Source organism: Mobula hypostoma, chromosome 24 (genome assembly GCF_963921235.1).
Source record: "Mobula hypostoma chromosome 24, sMobHyp1.1, whole genome shotgun sequence".
Classification (NCBI taxonomy): Eukaryota; Metazoa; Chordata; class Chondrichthyes; order Myliobatiformes; family Myliobatidae; genus Mobula; species Mobula hypostoma.
Genome location: NC_086120.1, coordinates 5,048,488 through 5,069,302, shown reverse-complemented (window position 1 = coordinate 5,069,302; position 20,815 = coordinate 5,048,488). Strand labels below are relative to the sequence as shown.

Genomic DNA, 20,815 nt, shown 5'->3' with positions numbered 1-20,815 from the left:
CTGCTTGAGGAACAAGAGAGTTCTCATGGGACACACCGCAGTACCTTTCACTACACTGGCTAGCGTGGGTGATACCCAAGCATGAACATCAATATAGCATCACTCAGGGACGTACTGACAATGTGTAGAGAGAAGCTGGTGTCTCACAGGGTGCTCTGTGTAGAATATCCATTCAGGTTGCTGTTGACTGCAGACTACACGTCCATCCATTTAGCCAGAAAACTAAACTAAAGTTTCTCCACAAAGGTGTCTGGTCCTATTTGCCACCAATTGTATTTGAATTGAACTGATTACTTACATCCTTCATATACATGAGGAGCAAAAATCTCTAGGTTACATCTCCATCTAAATGTGCAATGTGCAATTTATAGTAATTAATAAATAGTAGTTACAACATTTAACACTTTGTTACTGAAAAGAGATGTTGAAATGTTCAATATGAATACAGGTTAGCTACAATTGAAAGAAACAACTTGGCAAGTAGCTCCTGATATAATTTATTTTGAACATAGAAATAGAACAATAAAGCACAGTACAAGCCCAGATGTTGTGCTGGCGCTCTAACCCACTCCATGATAAATCTAACGTATAACCTTCCATTTTTCTTTCATCAATATGTCTGTCTAAGAGTCTCTTAACTGTCCCTAATGTATCTGCATCTACCACCACCCCAGGCGGCATGTTCCATGCACCCACCAGTCTCTCTGTAATAAAGCAACCTACCTCTATAAAAACCCTTTCACACCCCCCCAACCCAAACTATACTTTCCCCCAAACACCTTCAAATTATACTCCAACGTATTAGCCATTACTGCCCTGTGAAAAAGTCTCTGACTGTCCACTCTATCTAGGCCTCTTAACATCCTGTGAACCTCTATCAAGTCACCTGTCATCCTCCTTTGCACTAAAGAGAAAAACCTTGCCTTGCTCAGCATATCCTCACAAGAGCTTGGCTTCATCTTAGGGGAATTTTTGGACTGGTAAAGCTTTCACTCCAAAATGTTGTGTATCTTTCTTTGTCACTAGCCTACCTGTCTAAGTACAGGCTCAGTGTTACTCCCCCTCCTCCTCACCCATACATGCCTGGACAGGTCAGGTTACTTAGTCTTGGGCAGAGGGAGGGAGATGGTGACCACGAAACGAGTTGTATGTACAGACTGTAAAGCAGTGATTTAGTTCAATCCCTGCCCATTTGTTTGGAAATTCTGAGGCTTTAGCTTCCGACTTGCCCATAATCCGGGGTCCCAGGTCCGTGCAGGATGTGAATCTAGAGCCAGGAGCCCAGAGAATAGTTTGCGCTGGAGCCAGACCGTGGGCCAGAATTGCAGTTGGGGCTCAGAATCCAGAGGTCGGCGGCATGTGTAGGATTGCAGACAGATTCCAGATCCAGAATACATCACCAAGTTTACTGGGAAATTTATTAAACTACCATGTAACATGCTAAGAAAAAAAGTGAAATCAAAGACTGTTTGGATATTGATGAAGTAACATCCATCGATGTGTCAATAGACCTCCCCATTCCCACCCCCTCATGCCTCTCCTTGTTCTCCTCCACTGCTAGGGTGAAGCTAAATGCAAACGAGAGGAACAGGATCTCATACTCTGCCTGACAGCATGAATATTAAATTCTCCAATTTCAGATAGCCTGCTCTCCCGGTCCCTTTACTCTCTCCTCCTGATCTATACAGTTTCTCCTAAACCCACCCTCATTCCCCTCCTCTACCCACTCCAGAACCCCCCCCAAATCCAATGTTTCCATTTAGCCCCCCTACCCCATTTCCCTGATCTAGTTCCATGCTCCACCTTCCTCTCCTATCAGGTTCCACCATTTACAGCCTTTAGTCACCTCCCAGTCTCTGCAGTTAGTTCCTCTTTCCTCCTCTCCTCCATCTGCCTATCTCCCCACTCACCTCAATCCACCAATCACTCGGAAGCTGCTGTCTCACCCTTTTATCCACCCTTGTCCAGATGGTGGGTGCCAGAAACATCAACTGTCCTTTTCCCTCTGCAGGTCCTGCCCAACTTACTGATTTTTTTCCCAGCATTCTGTTTGTTGTCTCAGATTCTGGTATCTGTAATCTTTTGTGTCTCTAACCCAGCAACATCCCAAGGGGTCTCGATTGCTTGTCTATAACCGTTGTTCGAAGAAATATTTATCCACCTGGCATTAGATGTGAAGGGATCTTGTGATGGGAGAACTTGAGAGAGGTGATGGTGAGGTTGAACTGGGTGGTGATAACACGTGGGCACCGGCATTGTGCTTGCAGATGAACTCACCATTAGCTAGTTGGTTGGAGAGGAAAGAGGAGGGACCCAGCATTGACTCTTGTGGACTTCAGACATATAGGGTAGGGGCAAGAAGAGAAACTGGGGTGTTAATTACCTGGCTGCAATGGAAGCAAGGGTAGTCCCATCCACTGGGGTGGCAGAGTGAGAGGAAGATTAATTAGCCATGGCTGATTCTGCTGGCTGGTGGAGAAGGAAAAGTTCAGGCAGATAAACATTGTTACAACCACGCAGAATGCCTTTAGTCATCCTGGACGGGCAGAAGCTGGATGGAAGGATACTGTCTCAGGATTGTGGGATACATAAACAAGAATTGGGAAAGCCAGAGGTTCAGGGAGAGGAAGGGGAGATTGGTGATGAAGATGTAGCTGCAGGAACAGTTGGGTAAAAGGTTAGTTTTTTGAGAGTGGGGCAACAACAGAAAGGTAACAGGACACAAGGGGAGAAAATCGGTCAGGATGTCAGCAAACATAAGGAAGGTGGGTGGTCAGCAGATTAGTGGGAACATAGCCTAAGCTTCAATGGTACAGATTTCAGGGAGCTCAGTGTACTCAGTATTGGGTGGGGGGATGTTTGGGAGGGGTAAGTAAGAAAATAAACCACTCCAGAATAAATATGTAAAGGATGTCTAAAGTCTGGGATGATCCCTGAGTTGCAAATAGTAAAAATTCTCCATGAGGCTTTCGAGGCATTGGAACTCTTCTGGGCGCAATGGGAGAGCCACTCTATGCACAGCAAGTTCTCACAAACTACACCGATCAAGCGTCCTCTTTTTGTGAGGGAAAATATTAGCCTGGATTCCACAGATAACTGACCTGCGCCAGTTGCAAAAACAGCAACAATAGACAGTTTACAGCCACCTGACGGAGCAGACGGTTTCACATCTTATCCAAAAGATTACACTGTAGGGGTCCCTGAATAGTCTGCCAGTGCCAAGCCAATATTTTGATCTTAGTTTTTTGAAGTGGGGCTTGAATCCACAGTCCTTGGTCTCAGAGGCAGGAACGCAGCCAGTTTGTGGCAATCCACAGGCAGGAGGGGAATGGTAATGGCCATTAGCCCAATTTGGTCAATGATGGATGAGTTGGCCCTGGGCACTCTTGTTTGAAAGCTTCTTCCTGAGCACAAATGAGGAAGGATCTCTGGCAGTGAGTAATGGCAGTAATAACTTCCTTGTTCAGGCAGATGTGTCAGTCTGGGTTCGTACACTGAGTTGCACACACAAATGAAATTGGGGATGAGCAGATAGCCTATCCAATAGAAAATTAGCTTTACGGCCTATTGTGAGATTAGAGGTCAAGTTCGCTGATGTACAAATGATTACAGGTAGGGAATAAAAGAATGGGCGGTTGTGGCAATGGATTTTGGAAAGAGAGAAGGCAAGGCAAACTCTAACAGAGATCCATACCATTTCTGAGAATGCAGTAAATTGGACCTTTGGCCCTGGTTCAGGAACTACGTAATCACAGTATAAGATATATGTATGTAGGACTGGTGCCTGCCCTTGAATGGGCCTCTTGTATGCCAAAGATCTTTCATTCTCCCTCACTGTGGCCCCAGCATTGCAGTTTCTCAGTAACTGTAGCAGAAAGTTACTCTGTAACTTTATCTGAATTCTGTTTTTATTTCCTTTTGTACTACCTCAGTCTGCTTAAATATGGAATGATCTGTCTATACGGCTTGCTAATAAAAGGTTTTCTTTTATCACAGTAGATATGACAATAATAAATCAATTGCATACTTGATACTTGCATTTATTCTATACAAGAGTAGTGGAAATCATAGAAGCATACTGTCATACTAAACCACAACAGGGACCCTCGGCCACCTTTGTTCATGCCAACTAATTTGTCTGCTTTAGGCCCTTATCCCTCTACAGCTTTCCTATCTAACAACCTGCTCCAAATCGGAGATAGTGTTCCAGATGGTATCTGATTCCAACTTGGAATCGACATCTCCTTCAATTGGGGCTGAGCCCCATCATAGGAAGGACAACATTCCATATGATCAGTTCTTCACATCTCTCCACTGCACAGTGGGACTTCCTCATTCAGGACCTCTGCCCTTCCACAGCTTCTATATTCACCACTTCAAGCTCACCACTTCCCCATCCTGGACATTAGCAGGCACAGGTATTGTGGAAATTTGAAGGCTCCCAGAATAAATCTTACTCAGTCTTAGTTATTAATTGTTCATTATGATTCGGTGGGGGGGGGGCACTATGGTGGGACTGAGGAGGGGAGAAAAGGGTCAGCCGTGATTGAATGGCAGAGCAGACTCGATGGGCCCAAATAGCCTAGTTCTGCTCCTGTGTCTTATGATAATTAAATAGATTTTTGATGTGGATTCTCAACTCATTTTGTACCCTGTTAAATGGATGTGGTATAACTTCCCATATGTGTTGTTTTCGTTCAAGAACAGAAACTAGCTCCTGCAATTGTGTTATGCATCAGATGCCCTGGATCTACTTGGCAGCTCAGATGGAAATCCTCTATTCTGCTGCTGTTCGCTGTGCCTTTACCATGTTATGTTACCTGTCGGCTTTATTCACAATGGGGAGCCATTAATCTCTTCTGTGATGCTGGCTGAGGGGAAATATTGGTCAGGCTATGTAAATGGAAATCACAGCACCTTATGGGAGTGCTGAGAGAATTGGTGAGCCTTTTGTGACCGTTCATGATGAACACCTCAGTTCCCACCGTGCCTTTATATGTTTGAAAAGAGATGGATTTTTTTAGAATCATTTTCATAATAAGATTTTTGAAGAAATTGTCCCTTGCCTACTCATGACATTGTTCCTTAAAAGATCGAAAATAATCCCAACTGTAATTAGACACTGGTTGTTCATAACTTTGTTGGGTTAATCCTTTCTATGCCACAGATGATTTTTTTTCCAGAATTTCGTCCCTTCTTGCTCTTAAAATGTTCCCGAAACCACAATTTGACTGCAGTTTCTGATAGCTTCCCAGACTACAGAGTACTCATCTGGTCAGACGTATCCTCCCCAACCGCCTTGTACAACCTCCCTGCAGCTTAACCAACTTTTTCTGTTTCCTTCCTGGTTCTGACCTGTAACGTTGACTGCTTCCCTTCCCAAAGTTTCAGCCTGAGCGTTTACAGTAATTTCTGCTTTTATTATACATTTCCATCATCTGCAGTTTTTTAAATTTTCTCCCTCCCCCGCTGCTCGGACAGCATCTCACAAAGCTTAAACACAAAAGATTCTGCAGATGCTGCAAATCCAGAGCAACACACAAAATGCTGGAGGAATTCAGCAGGTAAGGCAGCATCTATGGAAATGAATAAACAGTCTGCAATTCAGGCTGAGACCTTTCTTCAGGACTGGAAAGGAAGAGGGGAGAAGCCAGAACAAGAAGGTGAGGAGGGGAAGGAGTGTAAGGTAAAAGGTAGAAGGTGATAGGTGACACCAGATGGATGGGAGAGGGGAGATGAAGTAAGAAACTGGGAGGGGATAGGCGGTAAAGGGCTGGAGAAGAAGAATCTGATAGAGGAGAGTGGACCATGAGAGAAAGAGAAGGATAAGGCGCACCAGGGCAGGAGAGGAGAAGAGGAGGACTTGAGTGGGGAATTGAAGGAGGAAGAATAGTAGTGAGTGATGAATAGACAGGGGAATCATGGAGGACAGGGTTTCCCTTCCTCCACCACTGATGATGAATCTCCTCTGTTTCCTAGACATCAGGCATCCCCATCTTCCTGCCATCTTAACAGTGATAGACTTCCTCTTGTCCTTTGGATGACAGAAATGATGTCTTTATGGCCAAGCTTGCAGGTGTTGCAAAGGTAGGTGGAGAGGCAGGTAGGGTTGAGGTAGCAGGGAGCCTGCAGAAGGACTTAGACAGATTGGGACTATTGGCAAATAAGTGGCAAATGGAATAAAGTGTAGGAAAGTATATGGTCATGCACTAGAAGGAATGAAGGAGTTGATTATTTTCTAAATGGGAAGAAAATTCAAAAATCAGAGGTGCAGAGACTTGGGTGTCCTGGTACAGGATTCCCTAAAGGTTACCTTGCAGGTTGAATCAGTGGTAAGGAAGACAAGTGAAATGTTAGCATTCATTTCAAAGGACTAGAATATGAAAGAAAGAATGTAATACTGGGGCTTTATAAGGCATTGGACAGATTGCACTTGGAGTATTGAGAGCAGTTTTGGGCCCATTATCTAAGAAAAGATATGCTGGCATTGGAGAGGGTCTAGAGGTGGTTCACAAGAATGATTCTGAGAATGCCAAGGTTAATGTACGAGGAGCATTCAATGGCTCTCGGCCTGTACTAGCTGGAATTTAGAAGAAAGTGCAGGGTGATCTCATTGAAACCTACCGAATTCCAAAAGGCCTAGACAGATTGGATATGGAGAGGATGATTCCTGTAGTGGGTGTGTCTAGGACCAGACAGCACAGACTCCGAATAGAGGGACATCCGTTTAGAATAGAGATGAGAAGGAATTTTTTTAACTGCTGGGTGGTGAATCCGTTGACTGCTTTGCCATGGATGGCTGTGAAAGACAAGTCATTGAGTATATTTAAAGCAGAGGTAAATAGATTCTTGGTTAGTTAGGGTGTCTAAGGTTATGGCAGAAGGCAGGAGAATGGGGTTCAGCGAGATAATAAATCAGCCATGTTGGACAGCTGGAGCAGACTCAATGGGCTAAGTGGCTAATTCTGCTCCTTTGTCTTATGGTCCGATGAGCCTTTGTATTCAGCACATTGTTCTCCACAACTTCTGCCATCTTCAATGGGACCCTACCACCAAACACATCTTTACCCCCCACCCACTCTCCACTTTCCACGGGGATTGATCCCTCTTGATTCCTTTGTCCATTCATCCTTCCCCACTAATCTCCCTCTTGCCACTCAGTCCTACAAGCAGAAGAAGAGTTACACCAGCCGATTAACCTCCTCCCTCACCTCCATTCAGGACCCCAAATAGTCCTTCCACATGAGGCAACACTTCACTTGTGAATCTGCTGGGGTTAACTGCCGTATCTGGTGCGCCTGATATGGACTCCTCTGTATTGGTGAAACCTGGTGTAGATTGGGGATCCGCTTTATTGAGCACCTTTGATCCATCCACAGCAAGCAGGATTTCAAAGTGGCCAACCATTTTAATTCCTATCCCCATTCCCAGTCTGATATGTCAATCCTTGGCCACTTCTTCTGCAATGATGATGCCACTCCCAGGTCACAGGAGCAACACCTCATATTCTGTCTGGGTGGCCTCCAACCTGATGGCATTGGCATTGGATTTCTCCAAGTTCCAGAAAATCCCTCCCCCTTCAATTTTCCACTCTGTTCCCTCTTACCCCTCGCCCTCTTCTATCATCGCCTATCATCTCGGCCGGGTGCCCCTCCTCCTTCCTCTGGTCCATTCTCCTCTCCTATCAGATTCCTTCTTCTTCAGCTCTTTACCTTGTCCCAACTTCTTGTTTCATCCACCCACTCCACCCCCCTGGCTTCACTTCTCACCTTCCAAGAATGCACCATTTGAATGGGCAACATCATCACTCCCTCTAAACTGCGGGGCTCCCTCCCGGCACTGTGGATAATTTTGACCAGAAGGACTACAGAGGCTCGAGAAGGTGGCACCTCCAACTTCTCAAGGACATGTGAAAATAGGCAACAAATTCTGGCCTTGTCAGCACCTCCCAGATGCTGAATGGTGAATAAATATAAAGCAAAGTACACTTTATATTTAAGAAAATCCTCTATATTTAGCTATATGCTCTATATTTAGATAAATCTTCTGCGTTCAGATATGTCAAGATGTAGACTGTCTTGATATATTTTCTGCACTGGAGATCAGTGCTGCTTATTTTTAGTCGAATGTGGCAATGCATTGATATTGTTTAATGAAGGAAGGACTCAAGGATGAAGGCCAGGTTTTTTAATGTAAATGAGTTTTACACGATCCTAGAGGCACTGTTCAAAGCTGTAACTGTGTTGTGTGGGTTGAGGAAGAGTGAATCACACGAAGCGCCAAATTTCCCAAAGGGCCTTGAAGACGCGAGACATAAGAGCTAATTACTGACTGGCCTGTAATGCCTACAGTTTCCAATGGTGTTATGCCATTACGTCAGTCTAGCTGGATCAGATATTGGTTACTCATCATTGGCAGTTTGGAAGAACGTTTTCTGGGCCCCATCTGAATCTTCAGCCATCATAGAACATAAAACATAGAAATTTAAAGCACAATACAGGCCCTTCAGCCCACAATATTGTGCCAACCATGTAATTTACTCTAGGGACTGCCTAGGATTTCCCTTGTGCAAGGCCCTCTATTTTTCTAAGCTCCATGCACCTATGTAAGAGGCTCTTAAAAGACCCTGTTGTATCCGCTTCCACCAGCACCGCCAGCAGTACATTCCACGCACCCACCACTCTCTGTGTGGAAAACTTACCTCTGATATCCCCTAGGACGTATTTCCAAGCGCCTTAAAACTATGATCCCTCTTGTTAGCTATTTCGGCTCTGGGAAAAAGCCTCTAGCTATCCACACGATCAATGCCCCTCATCATCTTATAGACCTATAGATCTCAATCTCGTCAAGACTTTCAAACATTGTGGGGACCCTTTCTGAATTATTTTCAAACTTTCAAAAGCCTCAATTCATTGTTTAAATTTAGATGTTGGCTATTATTAATTTTTATTACACGAGAAGGTATTTTGCCTTTTTTTCTCCTAAATAAACAGCTTCATTCTTGGTAGGGGTTAGATTCTTTTTTTGTAATAAATTAGTATATTTCAATATAACTATTGACTAACCTACATGAATACGGGGTAATGAGATTGTTATTATGGATAGATATAATGTAATTGGTAGTTTTTTCTTCTCTTTTTTGAATTCTTATATATGCTTTCTTGTACTCTGTATTCTTCTATGTAGAAACTAAAAATATTGAAAAGGAACAAGGGAACAACATTTGCAACCCTCCAATCCTCTGATACTTCTCCCTTCCCTATTGATATTGCAAAGATCATCGCAAGAGGCTTAGCAATCTCCTCCCTCACTTCCCACAGTAGCCTGGGGTATATCTCATCCGGTCCCGGTGACTTATCTAACTTAATGCTTTTCAAAAGCTCCAGCACATCCTATTTCTTAATATCTATCTGCTCAAGCGTTTCAGCCTGCTGTAAGTCATCCCCACAATTGCCAAGATCTTTTTCCCTGGTGAATACTGAAGCAAAGTATTCATTAAGAACCTGCACTATCTCCTCTGACTCCATGCACACATTTCCTCTATCACTCCTGATTGATCCTATTCTCACACGGCTCATCCTCTTGCTCTTCGCATACTTGTAGAATGCCTTGGGGTTTTCCTTAATCCTGCTCACCAAGGCCTTCTCATGGCCCCTTCTGGCTCTTCTAATTCCATTCCTAAGCTCTTTCCTAGCAACCTTGTAATTTTCCTTGTAACTAGATTTTTTTATGTCCTTTGTACACCATGGTTCTTTAACTCTACCATCCTCTCCCTGCCTCAATAGACCATACCCATGCAGAACTCCATGGATATGTTCCCTGAACGTTTGCCATATTTTTGCTGTGCATTTCCCTGAGAACATCTGCTACCAATTTACACTCCCAAGTTCCTGCCTAATAGCATCATATTTCCCCTTGCGCCAAGTCAATGTTTTCCCAAATTTCTTGCTCCCATCCCTCTCCAACACTATGGTGAAGAAGATAGAGTTGTGATCACTACCTCCAAAATGCTCTCCCATTGCGAGATGTGACACCTGACCAGATTCATTTCCCAATACCAGATCAAGTACAACTTCTCCGCTAGTATTATCTTCCAGTATTTCATTCTGTTCCTTTCTCCTTTGTTTCTGATGTAGAAGAAGACCATGCAGCCCATTGGTCCATGCTATCTTACAGAAGGACAATCCCTCTAGTCCCATTCTGCCTCCCCTTTTCCGTGTAACCCCATGCCTTGCTCTCGTGCACAATGCTCATTGACTCCCGTGGATTCTTCTTGCCTTTTAACAGTGCTAACGTGTCATTTCTGGTAAGCAATCAACCCACTGCCACTCTGCTTGGGATAGTCATCTCTCAGACTTCAGTTCAGATAGAGAGTGATCTCCCAGACTTCAAATTCAGTTTACAGGTATAGCCTTCCCTGGGGTCAGCTGAGTTTGTAGATTTATTACATACTTATGGCTAATTAAGACTAATGTCTTAAAAATAGCTGAACGGGTTATTTTCCTGTTGGCTGCTTTGGGGTTTCTGCTGTACCAGTCCTCTGCATGCTTCCTATGATCACAACAGAGGCTCATTGGCTGTAAAGCACTTTCTATACCCAGAGCTCATGATGGCCACTGTGTAAGCACAGCTATCGCTTGTTTTATGGTGCAAGATCAGTCCATCTCAGCAGTTTTTGCCAGTAATAAGCTCATAAAGGAGGTTTGTTCTATGCAGTGGGCGATGAGGTAAGTGGAGTATTAGCCAATGCGCAATAAATAACAGAAATTGCCCTGGGTGTCAGGGGAGGGAAAACAACCTTCCAGAGTTCCATTTATTTTTATTTTCATTTTTATTTATTCAGAGATACAGCGTGGAATAGGCCCTCCCAGAACTTTGAGCCACACTGCCCAGTAACCCCTGATTTAACCCTAACCTAATGATGGGACAATTTACCTCCCGCTACGTCTTTGGACTGTGGGAGGAAACCGGAGAACCCGGAGGAAACCCGCGCATTCCACAGGGGGGACGTACAGAGTCTCCTTACAGAGGATGCTCGGATTGAACTCTGAACCCTGAACCCTGATACCCCGAGCTGTAATAGTGTCACTCTAACCGCTACGCTACCATGGCGACCTTATAGATTGGCAATGGAGCCTAGCTGAACAGGTCGTTGCCCAGTAGGACTGTACTTCAGTTGCAGAACTGCGAACGTACTTTCCATTGATTTGTCAATCTAGCTGTGAGATGCCTTCAAATGGGAGTGTCAAACAGAAGTCTACCACTACACAGCAATGGTGAGTCCACAGGTGAATTTACAACATCACAGTGCTTTCTCAGTGTGAAGCTGGGATCTGTGCAATTTGCTATTTAGATTAACAAGTGTTTTTAATCTAAATGCTGAGACAAAAACATCTCCCTTATTAACTCTTGTGTGTGCACACGTATATTGTGCATGAGAGTGAAGGGGGTTTATAGTGGTTCACTGAGTGTGTGTGATGTAGTATATAATAGTGCTCCATTATGTTTCTGTATGTGTGAGAAAGAGCTTGTGGTCTAGTTGGGGTGCAGGTATCTCTTTAAGAAATTTATAGTGATCCACTTTGTGAGATTTACTTTTTATATTTCTGTGTGTGAGATACATTGTGTGTGTTTATTCATGAGATGTATAGTGGTCCATTTTGTGTGTATATTTATCTTTGTGTATGTTGACTTGGGCAGTTATCTCTGGCAATAAGAGTCTTCACTGATTGCAAAGGGTTTTAGGTTAACCATTGTGACTATGTGTCTCAAAGAGGCCTTTTGAGTATTGCTGGGAAAAGGAGCTTTGGAATGTGCCCGAGGGGAGGTCTTACTCTGAAATAATGAACAGCGTGCGTTGAATTGTGCCCCTGCGTGAGAAGGATGCAGTGAATACAAAGGTCCAGACTGGATCCGTGGCCCTGCTTGCTGAGAATTCATTCCTGTTGACGAGCCAATGTGACTCCTATTTAACATTATAAACTTTGCCCTAATTACAGAATGACAATTTCAGAAAGGTCCCAGAGTGCCCTGAGGTATGGTGACAGGACTCAGTATTGCTTCCCTCCCCAGTGCAGGCAGCAGATTCCTACGCTGGAGGCTGGCCTGGTGAAGAAGCAGAGGAACCACAGCCAGTGGGCCGAGGAACACTCTAATATTCTTCCAGATGGGCACAGAAAAGGAAAGTAGATTAGGAAGGCTGAAGTGGAACATTTTCCTTGTGAAATAGGGTTAAAAAACTTAATTGTTGCGGTTACGTGTTCTCCCAGTAGAATGTGCATGCCTCCTGGGAAGCCATCTTACGTGAGTAATAGTGCCCCTAGGTCCAGCTGATGCCAGAGGACACTGTTCTGAGCAGGTCATATGTTGAACTTGCTCTGGGTTTTATGCAACACACATCAAAGTTGCTGGTGAACGCAGCAGGCCAAGCAGCATCTCTAGGAAGAGGTACAGTCGACGTTTCAGGCCGAGACCCTTCGTCAGGACTAACTGAAGGAAGACTGAGTAAGGGATTTGAAAGTTGGAGGGGGAGGGGGAGATCCAAAATGATAGGAGAAGACAGGAGGGGGAGGGATGGAGCCAAGAGCTGGACAGGTGATAGGCAAAAGGGATACGAGAGGATCATGGGACAGGAGGTCCGGGAAGAAAGACAAGGGGGGGGGGGTGACCCAGAGGATGGGCAAGAGGTATATTCAGAGGGACAGAGGGAGAAAAAGGAGAGTGAGAGAAAGAATGTGTGCATAAAAATGAGTAACAGATGGGGTACGAGGGGGAGGTCGGGCCTTAGCGGAAGTTAGAGAAGTCAATGTTCATGCCATCAGGTTGGAGGCTACCCAGACGGAATATAAGGTGTTGTTCCTCCAACCTGAGTGTGGCTTCATCTTTACAGTAGAGGAGGCCGTGGATAGACATGTCAGAATGGGAATGGGATGTGGAATTAAAATGTGTGGCCACTGGGAGATTCTGCTTTCTCTGAAGGACAGAGCGTAGATGTTCAGCAAAGCGGTCTCCCAGTCTGCGTCGTGTCTCGCCAATATATAAAAGGCCACATCGGGAGCACCGGACGCAGTATATCACCCCAGCTGACTCACAGGTGAAGTGTCGCCTCACCTGGAAGGACTGTTTGGGGCCCTGAATGGTGGTAAGGGAGGAAGTGTAAGGGCATGTGTAGCACTTGTTCCGCTTACAAGGATAAGTGCCAGGAGGGAGATCAGTGGGGAGGGATGGGGGGGATGAATGGACAAGGGAGTTGCGTAGGGAGTGATCCCTGCGGAATGCAGAGAGAGTGGGGGAGGGAAAGATGTGCTTAGTGGTGGGATCCCGTTGGAGGTGGCAGAAGTTACGGAGAATAATATGTTGGTCTCGGAGGCTGGTGGGGTGGTAGGTGAGGACCAGGGGAACCCTATTCCTAATGGGATGGTGGGAGGATGGAGTGAGAGCAGATGTACGTGAAATGGGGGAGATGCGTTTAAGAGCAGAGTTGATAGTGGAGGAAGGGAAGCCCCTTTCTTTAAAAAAGGAAGACATCTCCCTCGTCCTGGAATGAAAAGCCTCATCCTGAGAGCAGATGCGGCGGAGACGGAGGAATTGCGAGAAGGGGATGGTGTTTTTGCAAGAGACAGGGTGAGAAGAGGAATAGTCCAGATAGCTGTGAGAGTCAGTAGGCTTATAGTAGACATCAGTGGATAAGCTGTCTCCAGAGACAGAGACAGAAAGATCTAGAAAGGGGAGGGAGGTGTCGGAAATGGACCAGGTAAACTTGAGGGCAGGGTGAAAGCTGGAGGCAAAGTTAATAAAGTCAACGAGTTCTGCATGCGTGCAGGAAGCAGCGCCAATGCAGTCGTCGATGTAGCGAAGGAAAAGTGGGGGACAGATACCAGAATAGGCACGGAACATAGATTGTTCCACAAACCCAACAAAAAGGCAGGCATAGCTAGGACCCGTACGGGTGCCCATAGCTACACCTTTAGTTTGGAGGAAGTGGGAGGAGCCAAAGGAGAAATTATTAAGAGTAAGGACTAATTCCGCTAGACGGAGCAGAGTGGTGGTCGAGGGGAACTGATTAGGTCTGGAATCCAAAAAGAAGCGTAGAGCTTTGAGACCTTCCTGATGGGGGATGGAAGTATATAAGGACTGGACATCCATGGTGAAAATAAAGCGGTGGGGGCCAGGGAATTTAAAATCATCGAAAAGTTTAAGAGCATGAGAAGTGTCACGAACATAGGTCGGAAGGGATTGAACAAGGAGTGATAAAACAGTGTCGAGGTATGCAGAAATGAGTTCGGTGGGGCAGGAGCAAGCTGAGACAATAGGTCGGCCAGGACAGGCAGGTTTGTGGATCTTGGGTAGGAGGTAGAAACGGGAAGTGCGAGGTGTGGGAACTATAAGGTTGGTAGCAGTGGATGGGAGATCCCCTGAGCGGATAAAGTCGGTGATGGTGTGGGAGACAATGGCCTGGTGCTCCTTAGTGGGGTCACGATCGAGGGGTTGTCTGGGTTTTATGGTTGCCTTACTAGTGGCCCTTAACCATACAAGTGATCGCATATGATTCACTATGTTCAGAGAATGCTGTATAAATGCAAGTTTTCATTGAGTGAAGATTGTGAACCACAGGACATTCTAGAATGGTGATCTGGAAGAAGAGAAGATTGGGTCGTTCGAAGATCTATTTCCCTGAAATGAGTACGGGAATGACCTGCTGTAGACGGTGGAAGGAGGTGCTTATTCTGCGGCAGAGGCCTTAGACCATTCTGTACTTTCAATCCATTCTCTAGTTTCCATTTGTATTCATACTGATTGGTAACAAAAATGGGAACTGACCACATGGCAAGTTACAGGCACAGGTTAGCCTCAGAATGTTAAAGTGTGACTCAGCAACCAATACCCACCGGCACGAAGAGTTTGCTTTTCCACATGCATTTCTACATTAAAAGATAATGATGGTGTATCTACAAAAACGTTTTACGTCACAAGAACAATAAAATATCAGCTTAAGCCCAGGCAGATTGGAATTCTCCACTCGCACAATATCGTGGGATAAATGAGAAATGCTAACAAGGTGCTTGTCAGAACTAATTGCCCTGAGCCCGGCCGTCTCACAGAAATTACACAGAGGAATGGAAATTGCTTGGTGAAGCTAGGGTAGGGTGGTTGGTGAGTAAAGCATCAATGGAGATGACAGAAACGGGTGAGGGGGAGGTGTGAGCCATGTCTGGGGAGGTGCAGGTAACTGGAATTTGGGGGGAGGTGTCATTGATAGAGTGAGGGGTGAGTGGAGGGAGGTGTCGGAGGCTGATGGATGAGTGGAGGAAAGTGTCAGGGATAGGGTGAAGAAGGAGGGATGGATTCGGTATCGGTGACAGGTGTGACACAGGAGGGGTTGTGATACAGGAGGGACTCCTATCAGTGATGGGTGTGACACAGGTGGGGTTCGTATCGGTGACTGGTGTGACAGAGGTTGGGTTCCTATTGGTGACGGGTGTGACACAGGTGAGATGCATATCCATGATGGGTATGACACAGGAGGGGTTCCTATTGGTGACGGGTGTGACACAGGTTGGGTTCCTATCGGTGACGGGTGTGACACAGATGAGTTTCCTAACGGTGTCGGCTGTGACACAGGTGGGTTCCTATCAGTAAGAAGTGTGATACAGGTGGGGTTCCTATTGGTGACGGCTGTGACACATGTGGGTTCCTATCGGTGACAAGAGTGAACAGGTGGGGTTCCTATCGGTGACGGGTGTGACACAGGTGGGTTACTATCAGTGACCGGTGTTACACAGGTGGAGTTCCTATCGGTGACGGGTGTGTCAAAGGTGGGTTCCTATCGGTGATGTGTGTGACACAGGTGGGTTCCTATCAGTGACAAGTCTGACACAGGTGGGGTTCCTATCGGTGACGTGTGTGACACAGGTGGGTTCCTATCGGTGACAGGTCTGACACAGGTGGGGTTCCTATTGGTGACAGATGTGACACAGGTGGGGTTCCTATTGGTGACGGGTGTGACACAGGTGGGGTTCCTATTGGTGACGGATGTGACACAGGTGAGATGCCTATCGGTGATGGGTCTGACACAGGTGGGTTCCTATCAGTGACGGGTGTGACACAGGTGAGGTGCCTATCGGTGACGGGTGTGACACAGGTGGGGTTCCTATTGGTGACGGGTGTGACACAGGTGGGTTATTATCAGTGACCGGTGTGACACAGGTGGAGTTCCTATCGGTGACGGGTGTGACACAGGTCGGCTCCTATCGGTGACAGGTGTGACACAGGTGGGGTTCCTATCGGTGACGGGTGTGACACATGTGTGGTTTCTATCGGTGATGGGTGTGACACAGGTGGGGTTCCTATTGGTGACCAGTGTGACACAGGTTGGGTTCCTATCGGTGACGGGTGTGACACAGGAGAGGTGCCTGTCGGTGACGGAAGTGACACAGGCACAGGTGGGGTTCCTATCGGTGACGGGTGTGACACAGGTGGGGTTCCTATTGGTGACGGATGTGACACAGGTGAGATGCCTATCGGTGATGGGTCTGACACAGGTGGGTTCCTATCAGTGACGGGTGTGACACAGGTGAGGTGCCTATCGGTGACGGGTGTGACACAGGTGGGGTTCCTATTGGTGACGGGTGTGACACAGGTGGGGTTCCTATTGGTGACGGATGTGACACAGGTGAGATGCCTATCGGTGATGGGTCTGACACAGGTGGGTTCCTTATCAGTGACGGGTGTGACACAGGTGGGGTTCCTATTGGTGACGGGTGTGACACAGGTGGGTTATTATCAGTGACCGGTGTGACACAGGTGGAGTTCCTATCGGTGACGGGTGTGACACAGGTGGGTTCCTATCAGTGACAGGTCTGACACAGGTGAGGTGCCTATCGGTGACGGGTGTGACACAGGTGGGGTTCCTATTGGTGACGGGTGTGACACAGGTGGGGTTCCTATTGGTGACGGATGTGACACAGGTGAGATGCCTATCGGTGATGGGTCTGACACAGGTGGGTTCCTATCAGTGACGGGTGTGACACAGGTGAGGTGCCTATCGGTGACGGGTGTGACACAGGTGGGGTTCCTATTGGTGACGGGTGTGACACAGGTGGGTTATTATCAGTGACCGGTGTGACACAGGTGGAGTTCCTATCGGTGACGGGTGTGACACAGGTGGGCTCCTATCGGTGACAGGTGTGACACAGGTGGGGTTCCTATCGGTGACGGGTGTGACACATGTGTGGTTTCTATCGGTGATGGGTGTGACACAGGTGGGGTTCCTATTGGTGACCAGTGTGACACAGGTTGGGTTCCTATCGGTGACGGGTGTGACACAGGAGAGGTGCCTGTCGGTGACGGAAGTGACACAGGCACAGGTGGGGTTCCTATCGGTGACGGGTGTGACACAGGTGGGGTTCCTATTGGTGACGGATGTGGCACAGGTGAGATGCCTATCGGTGATGGGTCTGACACAGGTGGGTTCCTATCAGTGACGGGTGTGACACAGGTGAGGTGCCTATCAGTGACCGGTGTGACACAGGTGGAGTTCCTATCGGTGACGGGTGTGACACAGGTGGGTTCCTATCGGTGACAGGTCTGACACAGGTGGGGTTCCTATTGGTGACAGATGTGACACAGGTGGGGTTCCTATTGGTGACGGGTGTGACACAGGTGGGGTTCCTATTGGTGACGGATGTGACACAGGTGAGATGCCTATCGGTGATGGGTCTGACACAGGTGGGTTCCTATCAGTGATGGGTGTGACACAGGTGAGGTGCCTATCGGTGACGGGTGTGACACAGGTGGGGTTCCTATTGGTGACGGGTGTGACACAGGTGGGTTATTATCAGTGACCGGTGTGACACAGGTGGAGTTCCTATCGGTGACGGGTGTGACACAGGTCGGCTCCTATCGGTGACAGGTGTGACACAGGTGGGGTTCCTATCGGTGACGGGTGTGACACATGTGTGGTTTCTATCGGTGATGGGTGTGACACAGGTGGGGTTCCTATTGGTGACGGGTGTGACACAGGTGGGTTATTATCAGTGACCGGTGTGACACAGGTGGAGTTCCTATCGGTGACGGGTGTGACACAGGTCGGCTCCTATCGGTGACAGGTGTGACACAGGTGGGGTTCCTATCGGTGACGGGTGTGACACATGTGTGGTTTCTATCGGTGATGGGTGTGACACAGGTGGGGTTCCTATTGGTGACCAGTGTGACACAGGTTGGGTTCCTATCGGTGACGGGTGTGACACAGGAGAGGTGCCTGTCGGTGACGGAAGTGACACAGGCACAGGTGGGGTTCCTATCGGTGACGGGTGTGACACAGGTGGGGTTCCTATTGGTGACGGATGTGACACAGGTGAGATGCCTATCGGTGATGGGTCTGACACAGGTGGGTTCCTATCAGTGACGGGTGTGACACAGGTGAGGTGCCTATCAGTGACCGGTGTGACACAGGTGGAGTTCCTATCGGTGACGGGTGTGACACAGGTGGGTTCCTATCGGTGACAGGTCTGACACAGGTGGGGTTCCTATTGGTGACAGATGTGACACAGGTGGGGTTCCTATTGGTGACGGGTGTGACACAGGTTGGGTTCCTATCGGTGACGGGTGTGACACAGGAGAGGTGCCTGTCGGTGACGGAAGTGACACAGGCACAGGTAGGGTTCCTATCGGTGACGGGTGTGACACAGGTGGGGTTCCTATTGGTGACGGATGTGACACAGGTGAGATGCCTATCGGTGATGGGTCTGACACAGGTGGGTTCCTATCAGTGACGGGTGTGACACAGGTGAGGTGCATATCGGTGACGGGTGTGACACAGGTGGGGTTCCTATTGGTGACGGGTGTGACACAGGTGGGGTTCCTATTGGTGACGGATGTGACACAGGTGAGATGCCTATCGGTGATGGGTCTGACACAGGTGGGTTCCTATCAGTGACGGGTGTGACACAGGTGAGGTGCCTATCGGTGACGGGTGTGACACAGGTGGGGTTCCTATTGGTGACGGGTGTGACACAGGTGGGTTATTATCAGTGACCGGTGTGACACAGGTGGAGTTCCTATCGGTGACGGGTGTGACACAGGTGGGCTCCTATCGGTGACAGGTGTGACACAGGTGGGGTTCCTATCGGTGACGGGTGTGACACATGTGTGGTTTCTATCGGTGATGGGTGTGACACAGGTGGGGTTCCTATTGGTGACCAGTGTGACACAGGTTGGGTTCCTATCGGTGACGGGTGTGACACAGGAGAGGTGCCTGTCGGTGACGGAAGTGACACAGGCACAGGTGGGGTTCCTATCGGTGACGGGTGTGACACAGGTGGGGTTCCTATCAGTGACAAGTGTGACACAGGTGGGGTTCCAATCGGTGATGGGTGTGACACAGGTGGGGTTCCAATCGGTGATGGGTGTGACACAGGTATGGTTCCAATCGGTGACGGGTGTGACACAGGTGGGGTTCCTATCGGTGACGGGTGTGACACAGGAGAGGTGCCTGTTGGTGACGGCTGTGACACAGGTGGGGTTCCAATCGGTGATGGGTGTGACACAGGTATGGTTCCAATCGGTGACGGGTGTGACACAGGTGTGGTTCCAATCGGTGACGGGTGTGACACAGGTGGGGTTCCAATCGGTGACGGGTGTCACGTTGTACTGATAACTGGCATTCACCTTGCAGCTTCCCATTGTGGCTTCATCAATCGTTACCCTTTATTTTCTGGAACTGACTGACATCTTCAGACCAGCTAAGGTGGGCTTCCAGTGCTATGACCGAGCCCTGAGCATGCCGTATGTGGAACCCAGTGAGGAACTCATACCATTACTGATGCTCCTCAGCCTGGCATTTGCTGGTCCAGCAGCCTCTGTAAGTAGCGCTGTCTTCCCTCAGTAAGCGCAGCTTGGTCGGACTTTGGAACAGCTCCCCCACCTCCTGTTCTAGTTATCATGGCTGGATCAGCTTCAGTTGCTCCAGAGCTTCCAGCACTTCACAAAAACAGCCCTGAGTGTTGTGAATGAGCAGGGCTTAGTGCCACGAACCTCTGCACCCTAAGCTCATTCCTAGCTGAGTCCTTGTAGCTCTGTGTTGGCAAAGACTAGAATCAAACGTACAAATGATGATGGACAGAAAATTCTACTCTCGTCCTGACATGCTGATGAGATTTCCTTAGCTCTTCCCCTCAAGTCTCACTGGGGATTGGGAGAGCCTTTGTTGCAATTTTGCCTGAGTTTAAATCAATGTCTGTCCAATGTACCTCAATTTGCCAAGAGTGCTAGATTCTGGTCTTTTGACTGATGCCCATCTGGCCCAAGGTTTGGAATGATAAGATTCAGACTTTCCATCTCGTCCCCTGACTTGGTCAGAATCTGCCACCTGTCCCACTGCTACCGAGGTTTTTTGCTACAAAGCGTTCCAAGCGGCAGTTGTTGCTGACGTGAGACCTAAATGCGGGTACTTTTAAGCATGTTGTGTTACACTGTATTGCAGCCTTTGGTTTTCATGGTACCTGTGCTGTGTGGTTTTAAGACCATAAGACAAAGGAGCAGAAGTCGGCCATTTGGCCCATCGAGTCTGCTCCGCCATTTTATCATGAGCTGATCCATTCTCCCATTTTCCACCGCAGATTATGATTGGTGAAGGGATTGTCTACTGCTGCCAGTCAAAACTGAAGAATAAGGAGTGCTCCGAAGGCAGCATTAACGCCGGTGGCTGTAACTTCAACTCCTTCCTCCGACGCACCGTAAGGTTTGTTGGTAGGTTCAGCAGTGCTGTGTACTTTACTCAGTGCATTGTTTGACACAAGTTCTGAGGCAATGGAAA

General features: G+C 47.6%; 1 protein-coding gene across 5 annotated transcripts in view; it reads left to right on the top strand.

Moving 5' to 3' along the window:
* The window catches only part of LOC134337370 (phospholipid phosphatase-related protein type 3-like), a 111,251-nt gene that overhangs the window by 53,383 nt on the left and 37,053 nt on the right, over positions 1 to 20,815 (top strand). For all 5 annotated transcript variants that reach the window (XM_063032327.1, XM_063032326.1, XM_063032325.1 and 2 more), the window contains exons 3-4: positions 19,676 to 19,861; positions 20,619 to 20,748. In XM_063032327.1, the coding sequence (XP_062888397.1) occupies positions 19,676 to 19,861; positions 20,619 to 20,748 (316 nt within the window). The remainder of the gene's footprint in view (positions 1 to 19,675; positions 19,862 to 20,618; positions 20,749 to 20,815) is intronic.